Source organism: Sinohyriopsis cumingii, chromosome 1 (genome assembly GCF_028554795.1).
Source record: "Sinohyriopsis cumingii isolate HCF-2022 chromosome 1, ASM2855479v2, whole genome shotgun sequence".
NCBI classification, from domain to species: Eukaryota; Metazoa; Mollusca; class Bivalvia; order Unionida; family Unionidae; genus Sinohyriopsis; species Sinohyriopsis cumingii.
Window position 1 is genome coordinate 173685789 of NC_142961.1, and position 20366 is coordinate 173706154.

Below are 20366 nucleotides of genomic sequence, written 5' to 3' on the forward strand. Positions count from 1 at the left end.
ATGTGACTACCATTTCATTGGCATGTAAATGACATGGCTACCATTTCATTGGCATGTAAATGATGTTATGACTACCATTTCATTGGCATGTAAGACTCAAAAGCTGAGGGTAACTTGTTTATTGGGTTGTATTGTAGAATAACTATAAAGAACTGACTACAAAATGAATTTATTTAGTACTCTTTTTTTTGCATAAACAATCCTTCTCTTGTCATAAATCTATCAAAATGGTAGATAGGCAAAAGAAAGCTGGATAATAATTTTACATGAAACTTGAAAATAAGCTGCATTTCAGCTAAAAAAATAGATAACAGTTGGTCTTTCACTTAAAATACATAATAAGTATCAAATTTCCTGTGTTCTACAATATTATCATTTTAAATTGTGAACATTGCACAGTGAGTCTAAATATCAATACAAGGGACCCTGGGTGGCTCAGTGGTCTAAGGTGTTTACTCTTACAGATTACTCCTCTGTCCATATGTGTTCTTGTCTCAAACTGACCAATGTTTGTATTTGAGAAAGCTTGTCAGTATGTTCCTATGGATTAGTGGTTCTTCCCCAGCTCTTCTTCCACCAAAGATAGTGGCCACCATTTACAGCCTGCCATGTGCTGAAAAAAAATAGCATTAAGCTCCACAAAACCAAACTACATATCAATACCAACAACATTCATAATTATTGCTCTTCATATCTACACATGGCAGTACATGTCTGACTGATAGCTCCTTGTGACTAACTCATTATTTTCTCACATTTAAATTCTGAGGTCTCGCTACGATTTTAAAACTAGGGGTCCAGGACTCCTATTTTGTAGAAAAAAACACGAGTCCCACCAGCAAAAGTTGCAGTCCCCTACCAGAGGCATATTAGGCATACCTGAAGTGGCTAAATTTCCAGATGAGTAGAACCAGTGGTTGCCACTGAGTTTAATTTTCTAACTTTCTTTACACCACTGACATACAACTTGTGTTTGTCCATTAGAGTGAGAGCGAATTATGTCAGGCCAAGGAAAGGTCTTATTCCATGCACTAAGCTAAGCATCACACACAGTGTTCCATGTGAAAATATCAGTTCTAGCAACTTCTAGCACTGTTGAATCTCATTACAATCTTCATCAATTTGCTCCAAAATACTTATCCAAATTTGCAAATATCATTTTGTCTAACTATCAACATGTCTTGATTTCGAGGTCACGTGCACTGCTTATTTGGCTACACTTGGAAATGAACACAATAATGAAAGGTAAAGTTTGTTCATTTGATGTACTCTTACACAAAAGTACATAACTAGGTCTTTCTGCCTCTGTATTCAGTCACTGTAAATATCAGTACATTTTCCCACCAATCTGCAGCCAGTCAAGTCTTTGAACTTGCCACCAAGCTATTGGGTCACGTTCTTCAGATGTACTCTTACAATGACAACATGTACATCTAGGTGTCTTTCAGCCACTGAATTTTCTCATTGTAAATATCAGCACAGCTAAAATGATCATTTGATCAACACATTTTACCACTCGCCTGATGGTTGAAGCAGGACTGGTAAGCCCTTGAATTTGCCATCTGTCAAATGCGTGTGTACTAAGGATTTCTGTATAAGTGATTGTCTGCGTCCCAGGTAAAAAAATTGCGCCCAAATATGTGTGATTAAGCATTTCTGAGACCTCTGAAATTCCATTGAAAGTGACTCTATCTCCCCCAAATTATTCTAAAGACAAAATCACAAGTTACATATTAATGTTTAAAGATAAGGAAGCAATGCTTGAACATTAATGACATACCAGTACGTGGCATTAAAATGGAACCTAAAGGACACATCAGTACATGTATATGGTATTTAAAATGTATCGTTAGTCATCCAGAAAATTGACATTTATCACCACAACTACCACAGTGAATCTTAATAAAAGCCAGGACTTTACAGCAATTTGTTTCTATGCTGAATTCTGACAATGCAAAATCACATAAAAAGGGAATCAAATTCGGTTAATCTATGGAATTTACAAACTTCAGATATTTTGGAATGAGAAAATGTATAAATCTGCATAAAAAAATGGAAGTAAGATGTTTTAACCAATGAAAATTCCATTTTTACTGTTGAAGTAAGATTTTTTTGGCTAGGAGATAAATCCAAAGGAGCAAATGTGTGAACATTAAATACAATGACGTACAGATTTAAATTTTTATACTATTCCGAAGAAGAAGAAAATAAAACATATTTTTGTTTCCCATTCTCATGAAGACAAGAATTGTCATAAGAGATTAATATTTGCAGTGATGCTCTGGGTTTTATCCATTATTGCCATGAATACCAAATCAATGCAAGTCAAGCCATCTATGTATATCTGGGTTTTATCCATTAATCTCAAATCAATGCATGTCAAGCCATCTCTTTATATCTGGGTATTATCCATTACTGCCGTGAATACCAAATCAATGCAAGTCAAGCCATCTCTTTATATCTGGGTTTTATCCGTTACTGCCATGAATACCAAATCAATGCAAGTCAAGCCATCTCTGTATATCTGGGTTTTATCCATTACTGCCATGAATACCAAATCAATGCAAGTCAAGCCATCTCTGTATATCTGGGTTTTATCCATTATTGCCATGAATACCAAATCAATGTAAGTCAAGCCATCTATGTATATCTGGCTTTTATCCATTACTGCCATGAATCCCAAATGAATGCAAGTCAAGCCATCTACACAGTTAAGTTTCTAAAAGTCAAAATCTGATGCAAAGTCCACATATGACATGACAATAAAGACAAAAAGAATATTTTTCTGCCTTGCTTTGGAACTTTTAAGTCAATGATTACTTGGAAATGGAACAATTAATGGAACTATTAGAACAAGATGATGTGGAAGCCAAAATATATTTGCTTATAAGTCAAGTCCAGCTGCAAGTGATGGCAGATCTGGGTCTGTTCAACTTATTAGGAGTAACAATATAACAAACAACACTGACCCTGATCTGCTTGCAAATTATGTGATGGCAGATCTGGGTCTGTTGTTTGCAGTTGCACATGAATGATAACTGAATATATACGGAAGTTACAGGCTGCTGCAAGAATGAGAAAAGGGAGGGCAACTTGCTGAGAGAATGAGAAAGGACAGAGCAAGCTGCTGACAGAATGAGAAAGGGAGGGCAACCTGCTGTCAGAATGAAAATGGGAGGGCAACCTGCTGACAAAAAAGTATTGGAGGGCAACCTGCCAGTTCATTATGTCTTGATTCATCTGCAAAACACAACATATGACTGACATAAGTTTAAACTGAAAATAAACATTCCCACATTAAATTGTCATGGATGACCAGCAATTGCAGATATATTACTGGACAATGTTTTTGACTGACATATATATTAAGTATGATCACACCACACCTTAAGCAGCCCTCATCCAGTTCAGCAAGACAGAGAGTAAACTTGCATTTTAAGTCCTTTTGCATGTACTGTTGTCTTGGCTGTCTCTGTACTCTTTAGGTATTATCAGCTGGACGATCTAGACAGTGTACTGTTGTCTCAGCTTTTCCATCTTGATGGGCATAAGCAACACCATTTCCTTGCAAATTTCCATCTCAGCCTTGACTTTCTCAGCTGCAGATGGATGCCGTTCACAATAATCCACCACAAACTTGTATGCCTCCTGGCTCTTCACCATGTTCGCAATTCGAACCTGAACATCTGAGATTATATACTTGGATAATAGTCGCCCAATGCAAAACATGGCCACAAGAGCTGGCCTTATGTCCATTTCAGAAAACTCATCAGGGTAATCTGGCTTACCTCCCTTTAGGGATGTCAAATACTCCTGATACTTTTCAATGCTTTCCTTTGTAAGGAGGTTGATTTTTGTGACAGCATGTGAGGTTGATGTACTCCCCTCCTGCTCCATGGCAGCTACTTTCAGATCTAGCATTGCACTGTAGGTATCAGCCAATTCAAACATCAGCTGGCGGCATATCAGCAAATAAAACTGAGGATTGAGTTGCTTCAAAACGGCTGACAACATATCTATGCGCCTCTTGTGCATCTTACACTGTCTGTCAATTCTAAGTTCAAAAAAAGCCAAGTTCTTAAATGCAGCACTATGGTCTTGAATAATTTCCACGTAATCATTACAGTAACTATCGATTTTGTAAAAGTCTTTAGCAACATTAATCCATTTTTGTATCTGCAGGAAAACTTCTCTGGCTTCAGCAAAATCCTTCACATACATATCCGTCACCATTTCCTCAAAGCCTGTAGTCTCCAGTTGGAATCTCTGCTCCATTTTTTTATCTGCTGAGGAACCCTCTCCACTGCCAACCAATGCAGATGGTATTTTTTCCCCATTTACAGTTTGGGCATCACCATCATTCTGGTTTCCTATCCCGGTTTTGTCAGCATTATGGTCACCCCCACCTGAGGCCCCGACTATCCCTTTGACAGAGCCTGACTCTTCTTCATCCATACGTTCAACCTCCCTCATCAGTTTTGCCTTTGAGCACTCCAAGACAGCCAGGCCATACTTTATCCAACACCTTGCTATGTCAGCTTTGGATTGCATTAGCTTCTCTCTGATATCATCTTCTTCTGCTCCAGCATGCTTCACCTCAGCCTCCTGGTATACAACTTCAGCACATGCCAGACAGTGCCGTGACATTGTAAAATTTTGAACTGTCATGTAATACTGGGATATGGTAGCTGCATGGAGGCACCATTCTTGAGGATCATATTTACCACTGCTCAGCTGTCGCTGTAATGTTTCATGGCAGTACAATGCAGACAGCTGAGTCTCATTCAGCTTTCCATACACTTGGGCAATATAAAAGGTAGTGTATGTATATGTGTCTTCAAAATTGACACCTCTCTCATGTTCTACCACATTAGTATCCTCCGGCAGTGGCTTGAAATATTCACTGTAGGACCATGGTGCCCCACCCACTTCATGCTTGAAGGTTTTATAGAGTGACTCAGCCTGAAGCAAGAGGTTCAGGGCTTTATTGTACTGTCGACGGCCAGTCCAGAGAATGCCCAGTTGGTTCAGTGCATTCTGGTAAATATTACATGTGCAAGGATCCAAAGGATGTTTCTCGATGGAATCTATGCACTTATTGATGTGCTCCTCACCAGTTGCTACTTCCTCCGTGTCTACAAAGTTAACACCTACAAAAAAAGAGAAAGGCATTTTATTAAAAGAAAGTAAATCAGGATAGCAATTTGTATCATAGTAAACATTATCATAGCCTTTCATTCAATGTACCACCATCACCAGCATCATCATCTTCATTTCAAGAAAATCACAAAGTCAATCATTGTTTTTTCTTATAAAGACACCTCTTGATTTGCTTGTAAAATTTGACAAAGATTGTTTAAATATACCCTCAACTGGAATTTCTTTGACACACCTAACCTTCTGACTCCTTTCTAAACCCAAAGGGAAAAGAGCCAAGAATTAGTATCCTACTTTATCTAATTACTATTATGGACAGGTGTACTCTCAAGTGACCTACATTTCAGCTCTTTTTTAATAAGAGTTGAGGTAAAACATTGTGATGGCTAGTACTGTACCAAAATGTGGAGATTGTTTGATAATGAAGACCTATTTACTCTAAAGAATCTCAGTTTCTGGCAAATAAGTAATGGAATAAACCAAATTTGGAATAAGTAGGAGTGATTTCCATTATCAGCCATGACATATGTAAGAGTGATTTCCCTTATCAGCCATGATATATGTAAGAGTGATTTCCCTTATCAGCCATGACATATGGAATTACATCACAATTAATACTTCCAGTTCAGTACCCACGAATGTAGTTCTAGTCTATTTTTAGAACATTTTTTCCTCTCTCATTTTGGTGGTGATAGAAGAGTTTTATTTATGCATTTTTGGTAGGGATTTAAAGGTAACTGTTTATTCTTGATAATATGAGCTCAGGGTGTTGTTGTCTGTGTGTATTTTGGCGACAGTGCACAGTGAGTAATAAGGCCTTGGTGATGATCCGGAAGTGAAATCTGTGTTCTGTTTACATGCTGTTATGTTGACAGTCAATCATCTAAAAAAAGAGCAGGTCAACCTTTGACAAGAACTTCACCGTGAAGTCATCTTTGAACGTATTTTAGATTAACATATGATTTGTATTGATTGTCACACAGTGGAAAGGTCAGTACTGAGAAACAAATGTAGAGAACATATAGTAAAATTAATTGTGTCCTATGTCCTGTAAGGGCAAAGTTTAAATTGGTATAATATCTTTATTATTAACGATAGACACATGAAATTTTAATATGTCATGTATATTGACTTTTAAAATATAAGAATGAAATTAAAAGTAAAAAATTAATTTTTATTTTAAAAATTTTAATAAAATTTAAAAAAAATATAAAAAATAATTTAAAAAAACCCTAAAATGCACATATATAATATTTTTGGGAATCATTAAATGTTATCAGCATGTATATATTCTACACCATATAAAAGCTCCAATGTTGGATTTTTGTCACATTTTGTCAGAGAAAATATCTTTGTAGTCAAAATGAGACCTTCATTAAAAATACATGAAGACAAAATTATAATTTGTATTGGCCATTCAGACTATTTATTAGGGGTCCAAGCAGTTAATTTATGTGTTTATGATGGGGTCACTTCCTGAGTAACACACATCTACTTGTATAGCCTTCAGTAATTGTTTATAAACATAGTTATAAGGTATTTAGTGAGAGGAAAGCAATGAAAACTTTATACTAGAACCTACTCAAGTTCTCTACTAAATCATTTTAAACTGTCTGAGAATGAAATACAGGTCAAAGGGATAAAATATGCTTCCCCCAGGTATATTTACCCTTGGATGTAAGAAAAAAGCAAAATGATGTAAGTTGAACACAAAATGTATTCCATTTTATTGTTCAGTTAGGTTAAGATATTGATTGGTGTAGTGCGGCATTGTGGCCTATATGATGTTATGGGAATTCTAATGATCCATCTTGCTTTATGCATTATTAATTACTAATACTATTTGTTAACTGACACTCTAAAGATTACATAAGAAGCATTCAGACAAATTATTTGAATTTAACTTTGTACATGGTTACATATCCCACATGTACAAATATCCATCCATTTTAGAATGTTTGGGATCAAAAGTTCACATTCAGTACATCATATAGGCTGACATTGTACCTATAGTGAATCTGTAAGGCACATTTATGGCTATGTGCACTGAAAATATCTCAAAATGTTATTTTCATCATGAATATGCCTATGTATGGTAACATATTTCAATTTAGTACTTTGACAGAGTGCGGTATTGAAACATCAGCTGATATCTGATTCCATTCAATCAATGAGCTTAATAATTGGTAACCAACACTCTTAAAATTACCATATAAATGTTCAAATAGATCATTTGAATTATGTTTGCACATTTGATCTTAACAAGTACATTGTATATGTCCCACATATGCAAATTTCCATCCTTGTTTACAAGTTTTGGGATCAGAATTTCACATTTAGCTGATGATATAGGATTTATTGGTACTTATAGTTGATTTGTATGACCATATTTGGCTGTATTCACTTGCAATATCCAAAATTGTTATTTCCCTCATGAATAAGATTGCTTATAGTAACACATTCTAATTTAGTACATTGTCACTTGACTTTCCTGTATACTGGTATGTAATAATGTTTGCACCAATGATCAAACCTCACCGCCCCAGCATTGCCTTAAACTTTATGATACATAGTCTACCTGATTAGTTATTTAACTTGTAAATAGCTAAATATGCTTCTAGAAACCTCATATATTTTTAGGATGAATTTAACACTTTGATACACGGCCATTGCTTCACATTTCTGAGTGTCACTCTGTCAAGTTTAATATTTTCCCCCATGCTTGCAACCTTAATGTTAATTTGAAATCACCATATCTAACACATTTTAACATCATTTACATAGATCTTACTGTTTTCTAGAATTAAGTGAAACATATTGTATCTTTTCAGGTCTAGCCTGGTATCTGGAACAAAGTGTTAGAGTTGGATCAGCTTGGAAGCTCTCCAGTAGTCTGGTGGTAATAGCATGCTTTCATAAGGGCATGTGCAATGTACTGCCATAAGTGACCAAGATTAGTTCATATCACCACACTGATATATGGCACCTCAAAGACATGGCTTAGGTTTTCATGAGAGAGATCAGCACCATTTTTCAGTAAGGTAGAACCTCCCTAGAAACTATTTTCCTATCCCATTGCCACCTTTTGTTGTTATCGACACTGAAATGGAATGCATTTTTGCTATAAAACATGGTAGTGGTCCCATTAGAACTTTTAATCTGAATGTGCTATTAGTTATGGAAACAACTGCCTAAGTACCTGACACAATAAATGTGGAACATAGCACCTGTCAGTGTTTCTTTAGTGTGTACACCTATATGCATCTGGACAGGCATATTGCGGTTTGCTGCCAAAATCACTATGAGCTATGATGCTTCACTACCCCTGGGGAAAATGTTATCAGTTATACAGACCCAAACTACCATTTGTTTTAAATATCATTCATTAGTCAACTTTTCTGTCTAAAATTTGTCAAACTGTGTTTTAAAACTTGTATGAAAATTTAAGTTTTCAATAAAATTTAGTTTTTAAAATTTAAATGTTTATTTAATTTGCCATTAAAATTGAATTTATCAATATTTGTAACTTTCAAACATATTTTCAGACAGGGCTTATCTTGTATCACAATTAGGTTTTTACTGCATTGAAAAATTCCTATAATTAAGGAAGATATAGCAAATTTAGTTTTGGTTTCTCAAGAGCACTTGGACCAGAACTTGCACCCTGTGGAACACCAGCACTACATACTTTCTGACAGGTGTCACATGTTTTGCTTGCAAGGAAATTCAAAAAGACTTCATGTATAAAGTTGAAATAGGTATAGCATGCAAATATAAAAGTTTGACTAAAATTGGCATAAAACATGAAGCCTGTCAGGAATTACATCACAATTAATACTTCCAGTTCAGTACCCACGAATGTAGTTCTAGTCTATTTTTAGAACATTTTTTCCTCTCTCATTTTGGTGATGATAGAAGAGTTTTATTTATGCATTTTTGGTAGGGATTTAAAGGTAACTGTTTATTCTTGATAATATGAGCTCAGGGTGTTGTTGTCTGTGTGTATTTCGGCGACAGTGCACAGTGAGTAATAAGGCCTTGGTGATGATCCGGAAGTGAAATATGTGTTCTGTTTACATGCTGTTATGTTGACAGTCAATCATCTAAAAAAAGAGCAGGTCAACCTTTGACAAGAACTTCACCGTGAAGTCATCTTTGAACGTATTTTAGATTAACATATGATTTGTATTGATTGTCACACAGTGGAAAGGTCAGTACTGACAAACAAATGTAGAGAACATATAGTAAAATTAATTGTGTACTATGTCCATATGTAAGAGTGATTTGCCTTATCAGCCATGACATATGCAAGGTGGCGCTCTACAGTTTCGTATTTTGCATAGGTTAGGATTGTAAAGAAAACGAATTTCCCGCGCTGTCCTCACTGGTTATACTGGCTATTTAAAAAAGACCTTGTATATCTTAGGTATAATTCAAAGAACCTTTAATTCCCTTTATTTTGGTATATGATTGATGGGTGTAATATGGGTTATAGAGTATACAGCTTGGCCTTACTTCAGATGTGCACCTTTCAAAAAAGTGCCAGCTCTACTTGGTCATTTTCACTTCCTGAACTTCAGAGGTAAATTGTATAAAAAAGAGCCAGTAACTTTTTTTTTTACATTTTATATATTTGGTAATTCATTCATTGCACTTTCAGAAGCAGGTATTGTCTAGTCTGGCAAAATTCATTTTCCCTATTTTAATAGCTGCTATGTAAAGTGTACTTTAGACTAATTCAGGCTGATTTTTTAACACAAGGGAGCAGTCATTTTAGTTAGCAGTGTGCTTAAATCATTTAAAATTTCCAAAAGTACAATATCCAAAGAAATATCATCCACATTACATTAATGTAGCATAGAGGTATGCCAACATTCTCTCTATTGTGCATGTTTTAAATGCGAACTACTTCACCTTACAGACGTCACTCTCTCAAAAGGACATATTAGCTGGTGAGCGCCCCCTAAGAGTGATTTCCATTATCTGCCATGACATATGTAAGAGTGATTTCCCTTATCAGCCATGACATAGGGGGTGCTCACCATTTAATATGTACTTTTGAGAGAGTGACGTCTGCAATGTGGCAGTTTATAATGATGTCTAGCACTGGGGCAACATGCCACAGACATGTAGCATGATGTCCCACCCAGTCACATTATCCTGATACCAGGCCAACCAGTCCAAACACTAACCTCTTAATGCTGAGCGCCAAGCGAGGCAGCTGTTAGTACCATTTTTGTAAGTCTTTGGTATGACTCGGCCGTGGATTGAATCCACGACCTCAAGCATCTGAGGCAGACACTCTAACCACTAGGCCACCGGAGCGGTTGACATTCATAATAGTGATTTCCCTTATCAGCTATGACATCATCTCAAGATTTGGCTCCACATCAGTGATAAACAATTATGAAAAATTGCTTCCTTCATTAAAGTACTTTCTTTGATTCATCAGTTGTTGAATATTTTTCTAGTTTTGTCCCATTTTAAATACCTATCTAACATAAAAAGAGCAACTTTATTTGCTTTAAAGTTGATGTACTTTCTCTACTTCATCCATTTATAAATAAGAAAATACCTTTTCATACATTACAATAATCAAATGATTGTGAAAGCTTATCCATTAAAATCAATTAATGAAAAGTTGATTTATTTTAATTGATGTAAATTCGAACTTTGCATGGCTTAATGGATACATGATTAAAAAGTAATGTATTGCACAGCAGTTCAAATAACTGAACATGCAAACAACAATGATGATCATATCACACCTGCCAATAAAATAGTGATTCTGAACTTTTTTTGTTGATTCCTAATCTATAGGTGCTTGGTTGTTTTACAAATCTGGAATGTTTAGTTATCAAGTTCTTATAATAACAACCAAACCTTGCCTTGTCAAAGATTTATACAGCAATACGAAAATATGAGAACCAACATTTTTTCATTGTACTTTATCAACAGAAGCAAGCATTTATTTCAGTGCGTATGTAGGTTTTACCTGTCCTCCAGGAATTACATCATCCAAGGGAGGTAATTTAAAACCCCTACTTACGGAAAGAGTCAATATTAAGCAGGCCTCGACATAGGACAGGGATGACTTGTTAGTTACAGAACCTCTCTGGGCCTAAATCCAAAATGTGTGATGTGACTTAGCCATCATCCCTTGACATAATACAACATAAGAAACAGATTACATACTCAAATGTTGCTACATGTCACATTCCATTCATATTTTATGTCCAGAACTGTATTCAGTAATGATGCATTTAAGTGCAGTTCAATACGCATTGTCTCATCTTGTATCCACAGTTGCTTAGCTTATGTCAGTCCAAAGCAGTACAATAAGTTATTAATAATTCCTATATTTTGTCCAGAACTGCCCAGTTAACAGGTCTGTAAATAACATGTCATATCCACAGCAGCTCTGTAAATAAAGAATCACTCCTATCTGTCCAGAACTACCTGGTTAACAACACTGTAATAATTTCACAAGTCCGCAGCAGGTCTGTAAATTAAGAATAATTCCTATCTTATGTACAGATCTTCTTACAAGAGGAAATTATTTTTCTTTTAATTATTATTATTATCCAAAAATGTAATTGGGGGGGATTAATTTAATTATATAATACTTACCTGTCTCTACTGTATTGCTTACCTTTTTTCGTGATGAAAAACTGCATCCATTGGATGTGAATACATCCTCCCATATAATGGGGATTGTCAAAAGAGCACAGTCCACCCATGCACCTTGCATGCCCATCAGCAAAACTGTCATTTATTTCTTTGACAACGATTATGCCAAGACATCAGAGCAGGTTGGGAGGAGGGCATTCAGCAATAGCAATGGGTAAGTAATTTTGGTTTTACCCCCACCCCCAAACTCCTTTTTAATTCCAGTACCAGTAATACATAACTCATCACTACTGCAAACTGAATTTGTCAGATGGATCAGCTGATGTGTTAAAACTAATTTAAAAAAATGAGAAAACTGGAATACCAGTTGTGGGAGAGATTCACTTTACTGTATGTTGATGTTTCTCTGGGCCACATAGTCTTCCACAACTGCGGGTACCAGAGAGAAAATGCCTGCACTCTGTTGCACTAAATGAAGATAAATGGAGAAGGTGGTATGTGACTGCCAAAATACTGCCATCATTATGTCCTCAAACGAAGAATACGTTAAGTAGGCCCATGAGGCACTGACAGCTCATCTTGTAACCTCATGAGTTTTAGTTTCATACAAGAAAAGTTGCTATTAGCAATGGCCTGATAAGCTCTTTTGAAGGTAGTGACAATCCACCATGAAATGGTGGAAGATGAAATATCAACAGAGCCTTTAAGAGGAACAAAATGATGTTTCTGAGCCTTCATTTGCTCTTAGAGGCACTGAGATAGAAACGTAATTCCCTAACAGGGCATAAAAGCATGTCTGATCATCCCCAGCACCAATCCAACTTATACAGGAACTACTGAAGGTATCTTATTTTTGCTAAAAATCCCAGCTGCAAATAAGAGAAACAGATTTGTAATTGTCATTAGGCCAAAAACAGCAAGTGTCAATATACAAGGCATCTTCTTATAGACACCAACATGAGTGAAAGCAGAGTCTTGAGTGTAAGGCTCTCACTCACAGTTCACAGGTGTTTTAGTTAAAGACCATAAAACACAAAATAGATTCCATCTGGGCATATGGGCATCTGGGCATATGGGAGCAGAAGACAGACCTCTGCAGCTCAAAATACTTAATGAGGTCAGCAAGATGCAAATCTGAAGATACTGCCATACAATGTGCATATTTATGTGTTGGAAATGGTAGGCCTTGTGAACAGCAATTTCAACTAGAAGCTAATGCATCTGCTGCAGATGTCATCTGGTCCAGGACTTGAGAAGTTTGTTGTTAAGCCTGGTCACAAACAAATCACAAACCAAAGGCTTTTCCTATTGTGTGAAAAGGGGCTCTGTTATACAGCAGTGCAGAGACCATTCCATGAGGACTACTTTGCAAAACCAGGACAGTCTGCTAATATATTCCTCATGCCCAGAATGTGGTGAAGTCTGATGTTTTCAAGGTTGCCCAGAGAAAGAGGCTCCAGACATCCATGCAAAGAAAAGGGGCATGTGTGCCTCCTTGACACTGCAGATACATTAAGATGGACATGTTGTCAGAAGAGACCATAACACATCAAATCGCTTACTTTGTCAATGCACCACTGATAGCAGTGGGGGTTGCATGCATGGGGACCCCAGTCAGGAACTGTCTCAATTCATCCACTGGTGCTGATGGTGTTGAAAATCTGGTCCTAACAGAATCAGTGCTGAGAGTGAATCTATGTGTGGTAATGGGCACATATGGAGACATCCCACGAGAATCAGAAAAACCACAGTAGAGTTCCCAGTAGGGAGAAATAAAGGCGAGCACACAGAAATGTCTTGGTTCATAGCAACTCTAGAAGCATCAGGATTTACTCCATTCAGTCCAAAGGGACTTGGTCTAAGTTCTTGTCCATTGGTAAATTGATCCCCACATAAAAGAAGTTCTGTTAAGGAGTGAGTTCTGATTTCTTGAGTTTGGATAATGACATAGCTACTGTCAACCAGCAATGGAAAAGATTCTGATGGAAGGACTTTACATGGACATTGTGGATGAACCATTTGTCAGGGTACTGGAAAATCAAAATTTTCAGCGATCAGAGATATTACTGCTACTGCTCCCACAATACAGGTAAAGACTCTAGGTGTGGAAGTGTGTCCAATTGGGAGAACCCAGAACTGAATAGCTTCTTGGTCCAAGCAAAATAAGTGGTATTTGCAATGAAAAGGAATTTTTGGAATATGCAAGAATGCCGACTGAGATCACCCAATCTGATGGACATATTGTATTCTGAACTGAGGATGTGGCCTCAATCTTGAAAAATCCCTCTAGAAGAAACTAGTTTGAGGGTGGGAAATCAATTATAAGGTAAAATTTCATGCTTTTCTCTGTGAGCAGGAATATTCTGGAGTAGAGAAAGGTAGACTGATGGTTCAGAACCCTCTTCTGCCCCTTTCTATAAAATGGTGTTAACCTCTTCCTTTAATTTCACCAGCTTGGATTACTGAAAAACACAGGCATCCGTGACAGAGGGGGTTGTTCCTGAAACTGTATTTGGTAACCTTACTCACAATGGAAAGGACCCAGGCAGCATCTTTAATGATTGACCAAGGCTCTAAAGAGAAGTCTCAATGACACCTATAGAACTTGTGGAAGAGGAATGCATGGCAGGGGAGGGGTTGAGTCCCTAGGGCTACCCAACTCCCTTCTTAGGAATGGAAGGGAGATTAGAGAACTTGCACCTCCAGGGCCTTTCTGCAAATGGGCCTTGGACCAATAGTCAAAAAGTTTGAAATGAGGTTGCTGACTGGATGGGGGCTTTGATTCACAAATTTTGTGAATGGCCCCTGTGAGCGATTCACATTATCACATTCCTTGGATGGACCTGGTGAAACTGTATAGGATGTATGGACTATGTAGTCTCAAATAAAGAATTCTTATCTCATCTTATCAAAGGATGTGTACTGATGATTTTTTAGATCTTGGGAAACCAGGGTAAGAATGAGTCCTCCGAAGAGTATCATGACTTCCAATGGTGTCAGCTCAATGAAGGTCTTTACTGTTAATTAGTCTATGTGTAACCTTTATCTATTGTGCAGTCATGGATGGCCAGAATATGAAAAGGAGATGTGTCCTTGGGAAAAATGAGAGGCATCACAAGGATAAATGAAGCATCCTTTAAGAATTACAGGCATATTGGACCTGAAAGCTTGGGTCCCTTACAGCCCTTATTGTGACATATTTTTGAAGTTAAATTTCTATGATAAGGATGATATAATTCATTTTGATGTTATACTAATAATAACCAAAGAATCTAAATTTATGCAAATACACAATTTGGCATTCATTTAATTATTTATTGGTTTTAAAATAAAAGTAATTCAGACAACATGGGAATTTATTATAAAAAAATGCTTGCAGATAACGAGTGTGCTCTAAAGTTAAATGACAGCAAGATCGAAAGTAGAAAATTTCATGGTGCAGTTCATTTCAGGTTAACCAGATATTCAAACATGTTAATACATGTATTTTCATTAGTTACTTCAGCAAATGACACAATTTTTTTGTGTGATAATGTAAGTGTCCAAGGAAAATATTTCAATACAGTGCAGACCATGAAGTTAAGGTTGCAAAACTGTTGAAACAATTAAAGATTATCTCAAATTTAAGCAAGCACTATTAGCGGAATATGTACTGCAACAAAATCTGTCTTGAAAGACCACAATTATGAAAGACCAGGTTCTCAAAGCATAGACTGATTAATTATATAGTGTTATGACCTTTAATGATAAACCACCTGTCGTGACAGACCATATTTTGCTTGGCAGATGGGATGGTATTTCAAGATAGTTTCTCCTGTTACAGTACTATTTTCCTTTGTCCCTCTCAAATGTTGTGCATCTCCCAAATTTGGAGGGTTGGGACACGTCACCTGATTCTATGCACAACACTGTCATGAGAACTACAATATTTGCACATAACCCTATTTACCATTTTTTGTACCCCTTTATTGATATTAAAAACAAAAGGCTTCAGTGATATCAAAATGCATAAAACTTAGTCATTTCATTCACTGACTGATAAGTTCTAACTTGATTGTCACCAGGGTCCTAAGTACTGTCAACTTGTTAGCATTTCAAATCAAATGAAAGTTTCTTTAGCAACACAGTCACCAGATCTGTATGGGTGAGCCTATGCTTTCAAACAAATGATGTGATGTGATTCACCATCTTTGATAATCTCAATAATTTTGTAAATTTTGGAGTTACAGCTATTTCAACATATGTATACAAGAATTTCTCCTTTTAATTTGTTCAATTTGTTTTAGAAATGTTAAAATTAGATATTGCAAATATTGGTTGCAGATGACAGTTTGTACTGAAATGGACTGTTCAAGAAACCAGAAATAGACAGCGAGCATTCTGTCTGCTTGCTTCCATCAGGAACTGCTGTTTGGTTTGAAATGCAAATAAGTCAGCAGTGTTAGGGACCTCTATGTGAATACTATCGAGACAAATTCTGTCAATCATAAAATAATTCTGCTACATACGTAATAAAAAAATATATATAATAAAAGCAAAATGATGACACAATTGAAATAATTCAAACTGAAATAAATATTTAAAAATAAATGGAGTCCTTATACCATAGTCTTATTAATAATTCACAAACATGGCCAAATAAGCACTATGAAAATCTCACTCATGCTTTTTAATAGCCTTGTCATCATCAACATTAATATTGCTACCACCATCATTAGCTCTCATTAGCCAAAAGAAACATAGGACTACGTATTACAAATAACGAAATCTCTGAGCTTTGGTAGCGATAACAACGTAACTAGGGGGTGCTTCAGACAGGTTGAGTGCTATATTACAATTTTTGTAAAGAAAGGGTACCCACCCCTCTTTACAGGGCTCCCGTTCGTTCAACTCTGATTGAATAATTTCATGAATAGCGGGAGAATTTCATGTCATAACCTGCGCAAAAGAAACCATTTGGATTTTCTTTTAAACTTTACATTATTGGCAAGAATTTGAAATGGCACAGAGGAAATTTTCCCGAAAAATGCACAAAATATGTAGATCAGGGAGGGTTCCACATGGGCGAGGTTTTATTTATGTATCTAAATATGGAATGGGTCAAGCACTTTTAGTACTTATCTTTGTTTTGTGGGAATAGAACTGTATTATAAACTATGCACCCAACCCCCATTACAAACTGAACCAGAAATGCCTGCCAGTTCTCTCTTTTGAGCAGCTGATAGAGGTAGGAACTAGAGTCAACAAAGTACAACAGTGACAACATGAAATCACCTTATCTATACAAATAAATATTCATATATTTATATTACAGATAAGGTTATTCAAGTTATTTTGCTGATAAAATGTCAGATTCCTCTGGTAGCAACTATATACTGAATGAATATAAATATTGCTGCTACTGCTACCAGTAACCAGGTTAGTTTGCTTTTATTATTACTGCTTCAATGCAGTATCAAGCTAGCTTGATAAATTTGGATATGAAATTAATGTAGTAGTAAAAGAGATTATTACAAACTTTTAATTTATCATCTACAAATGAGATATGATTGTTTTATGTTAGAAGAATTATATCCTTTCTGGTCCCCCTCTGTAATTTAAATTTTTTTTTTAGGCTACTCACAGCTCAGGCTGTTGTAGCATCGATGCAGTTCAGGGGTCATGCTACTAGGCGAAGTGGGCAAGTAAGTCGCCTAAAAAAATGCAAACTTCATCTACTTCCGTTAGGAAAGCAAACACAACTTTGTCCTGTGATTTTTAAGAGGTACATTGACTGACCATAGTTTTTTGGATGCCCCCTTGCCTTAGCCAGGTTAGTTCTAGAGTTGGGGTTATAGCTAAGTGTATACATCAAGGCATTAAGTAACTGTATTGATATCAGTTACACAGACAAACAAACTCTTGCAACTTCACAGGCATGTGTTTTGATAGCTGATTAACCATTAACCATTGCCAGAGTAAGTTAGCAACTATAATTGCCTGATTTCTGCATGCTATCCTTTGATAATAAAAACATACAAACTTTTGTTTCTAAACTTTAACAATAGTAGTATGTAAATAGCAGTTTGTGTTTATAGAACAGAATCGGTGATGTGGATATTTTAACTGCCTCATGTAAACTATTTCATCATAAAATACAGTTTGAAACTGTAAGTGAAACAATAATGGGGCAATAATGGCGGACATTGATGTATCTGGGAAGTACAAATTTATTAGATTGTCTGTTTTCGTAAAACATTTGCAAATGTATTCAGAAAAATACACAATTCATGGAAAACAAAGCCTAGGTATTATGTTACTGAAAAATTAGCTTTAAAATGCAATTATGTAGGTCAGAAACATATGCTATGTTGTGAAATTTGCAATTAGCGCTCTAGGGTGAAGGGTGTTTTCTGATCTGACTCATTTTTGTGAAAATACAGAAAAAAGCAGTTAAGAAAATACTATTTAACCAATGCCTAAAATTACTACAAGCACACAGACAAAAAATAAAACCATAAATTTGCAGTCATATCAATGGACTGTTTTAATGAAGCTATATAAAGTAAATAGTTACATTACAAAAAACCCTCCTTCTTAAAGGAAGTGCCTATTCACACAACTGTCATGTGGCTACTTTTTAAAAGACTATTTGCACAGCTGCTGTAAAACCAGAACAGAAGGCTATCTGCATGTGATAAATGCTTTTTTGACTAGTCCAAAATATTCTGATTATTGTCTCCAAATTTTAAAAAAAGTCAAAACAATAACAAATGAAATAAATATCTGCTAGAGAGGGAAAGTCCAACCATTTCCATCCCTGTGATGCATATTGATACAGGGACTCATGTCATTTCATGTGACATTATGAAAGAATATTATATGGACTAGTTAAATAAAATTATGTTTCTGAATAGTATGATTCAATAGTGTTAAAGCTACTTTCACTTCCAAAACCAACAGCTAAACTTGCTGATGAGTATTCCTTGTTGCTCAATACTATTTAAAACAATTGTTCCACACAAATCAGCACTGTTAGTGTAAGACATAAGAATATGGAGAATATACGCTCTATTGTGCACTTGTTTTTTTGCAACCATCCAGTTATGATTAATGGGCTGTTTATACATGCATTGTGGGCAATTTTCTACATGAGATTAAGGATCTTACTGCTAACAGAAATGTTTGTGTTACTGCAAAAGATGAAGTAGTGAGAATTTAATATTGTACCAGTTTTATTTTACAATCACTTGAAAAAAGAAACAGAAGATCAGGTACATGGCAGACATGTAAACTGCTGATTTAAGTAAATTATGCAATGGGCAGCTGTGTGAAAAGCGTTTTCAAAAGTGGCCACATTGCAGCCATGTGAATAGCATTGGCCATCCTAAAAAATAAAGATGCATTCACATGTCTCTGTTCAGTTGGAAAGACGGGTTTAGTTCATACGCCGATTATAAAGGAGCCATGTCTGTACTTTTATTCATTTCAGTGTCTTATGTATGAATAGTTACAGTAATGTTTAATCAGCAACAAAAATTTAGGACAAAAAATATGGCCTGAAGGCACGTGTGCTTACAACAGAGTTTGTTCCAAACATGGTTAGAAATCTTTCAAGTGCCATTTGTATGAACTTTTAGAAAGTAAAGAAATATATATATATATATATATATATATATATATATATATATATATATATATATATATATATATATATATTGCATTTCTTGCATTCCTTCTACTTCTCGTTGTTGAGCTCTCACTTCTTCCTGTTCTGTCCAAAAGAAGTCCCTTCTCCCTATAATTCAAGTCTAGATTGACCCCTGCAGTTGTCTATGATTTTGTGAATGATGCCTCAGGAAGTCTGGTTATATTCACTAGTGAAGGTTTCAAGATTTAACCCCCCCCCCCCACCAAAAAAAACAAAAAAAAAACATTCCATTACCGGATTTGTATTCAATATATTCACTTTACAAAAAACAAAATGATACAGTAAAGCTTTGGAGAATTTTTTCTTTGCAGAAAATTAAATAAGTTGTTTGCACTTGCTATGAGCAAACTCCATGAAAAGGATATTTACTAATTTGTGATTTCTGAAGCTTTGACCTTCACAAAAATACCACAGGCCCTATTTATGAACCTGAGATGAAATTTTAAATTTGGCCTTTTTTTCCGTACCTATGGCGAGTTCCAGAGCAGCGCAGAGAAATTTCAGGCCTTCATTATCTTCACTGAAGCTTCCTAACTTCTCTCTAATTGTGACTAGAAGCTCCCTTGCTTTATACATCGATTTGTACGGTTCGTCTTCTGGATCAGTTTTGGACAGCTCCTCGCTCAATTTTCTCGCTTCTTCGAAAATCTGGTACCCCTCCACAGCAAGATACTCTCTCCAAGTCGCCATTTTGATACATAATAGGAGAGAGAAAAATATGTTCACATTTTATGTTGATTTTGGTCATTGACTTTCATCATAATAAAATAAGTTAGTTGATATTTTCCATTGTTATAAATATTAACAGATTTCTATAATTAATTTTTTTATATTTAAATGTAAAGCTAATGGAAATGACGACCCAACAGCATTCACTGCGGTCAAACGG

General features: G+C 35.8%; 1 protein-coding gene across 1 annotated transcript; it reads right to left on the reverse strand.

Moving 5' to 3' along the window:
* Nucleotides 1–153: 153 nt before the first annotated feature.
* Nucleotides 154–20167, reverse strand: LOC149808400 (KIF-binding protein-like). The gene is made up of 2 exons (XM_089976690.1): nucleotides 19945–20167; nucleotides 154–5150 (listed from the first exon to the last, which is right to left on the reverse strand). Exons 1-2 carry the CDS (start codon nucleotides 20165–20167, stop codon nucleotides 3505–3507), a joined length of 1869 nt encoding a protein of 622 aa, XP_089832816.1. The 3' UTR covers nucleotides 154–3504.
* Between the last annotated feature and the right edge of the window lie 199 nt (nucleotides 20168–20366).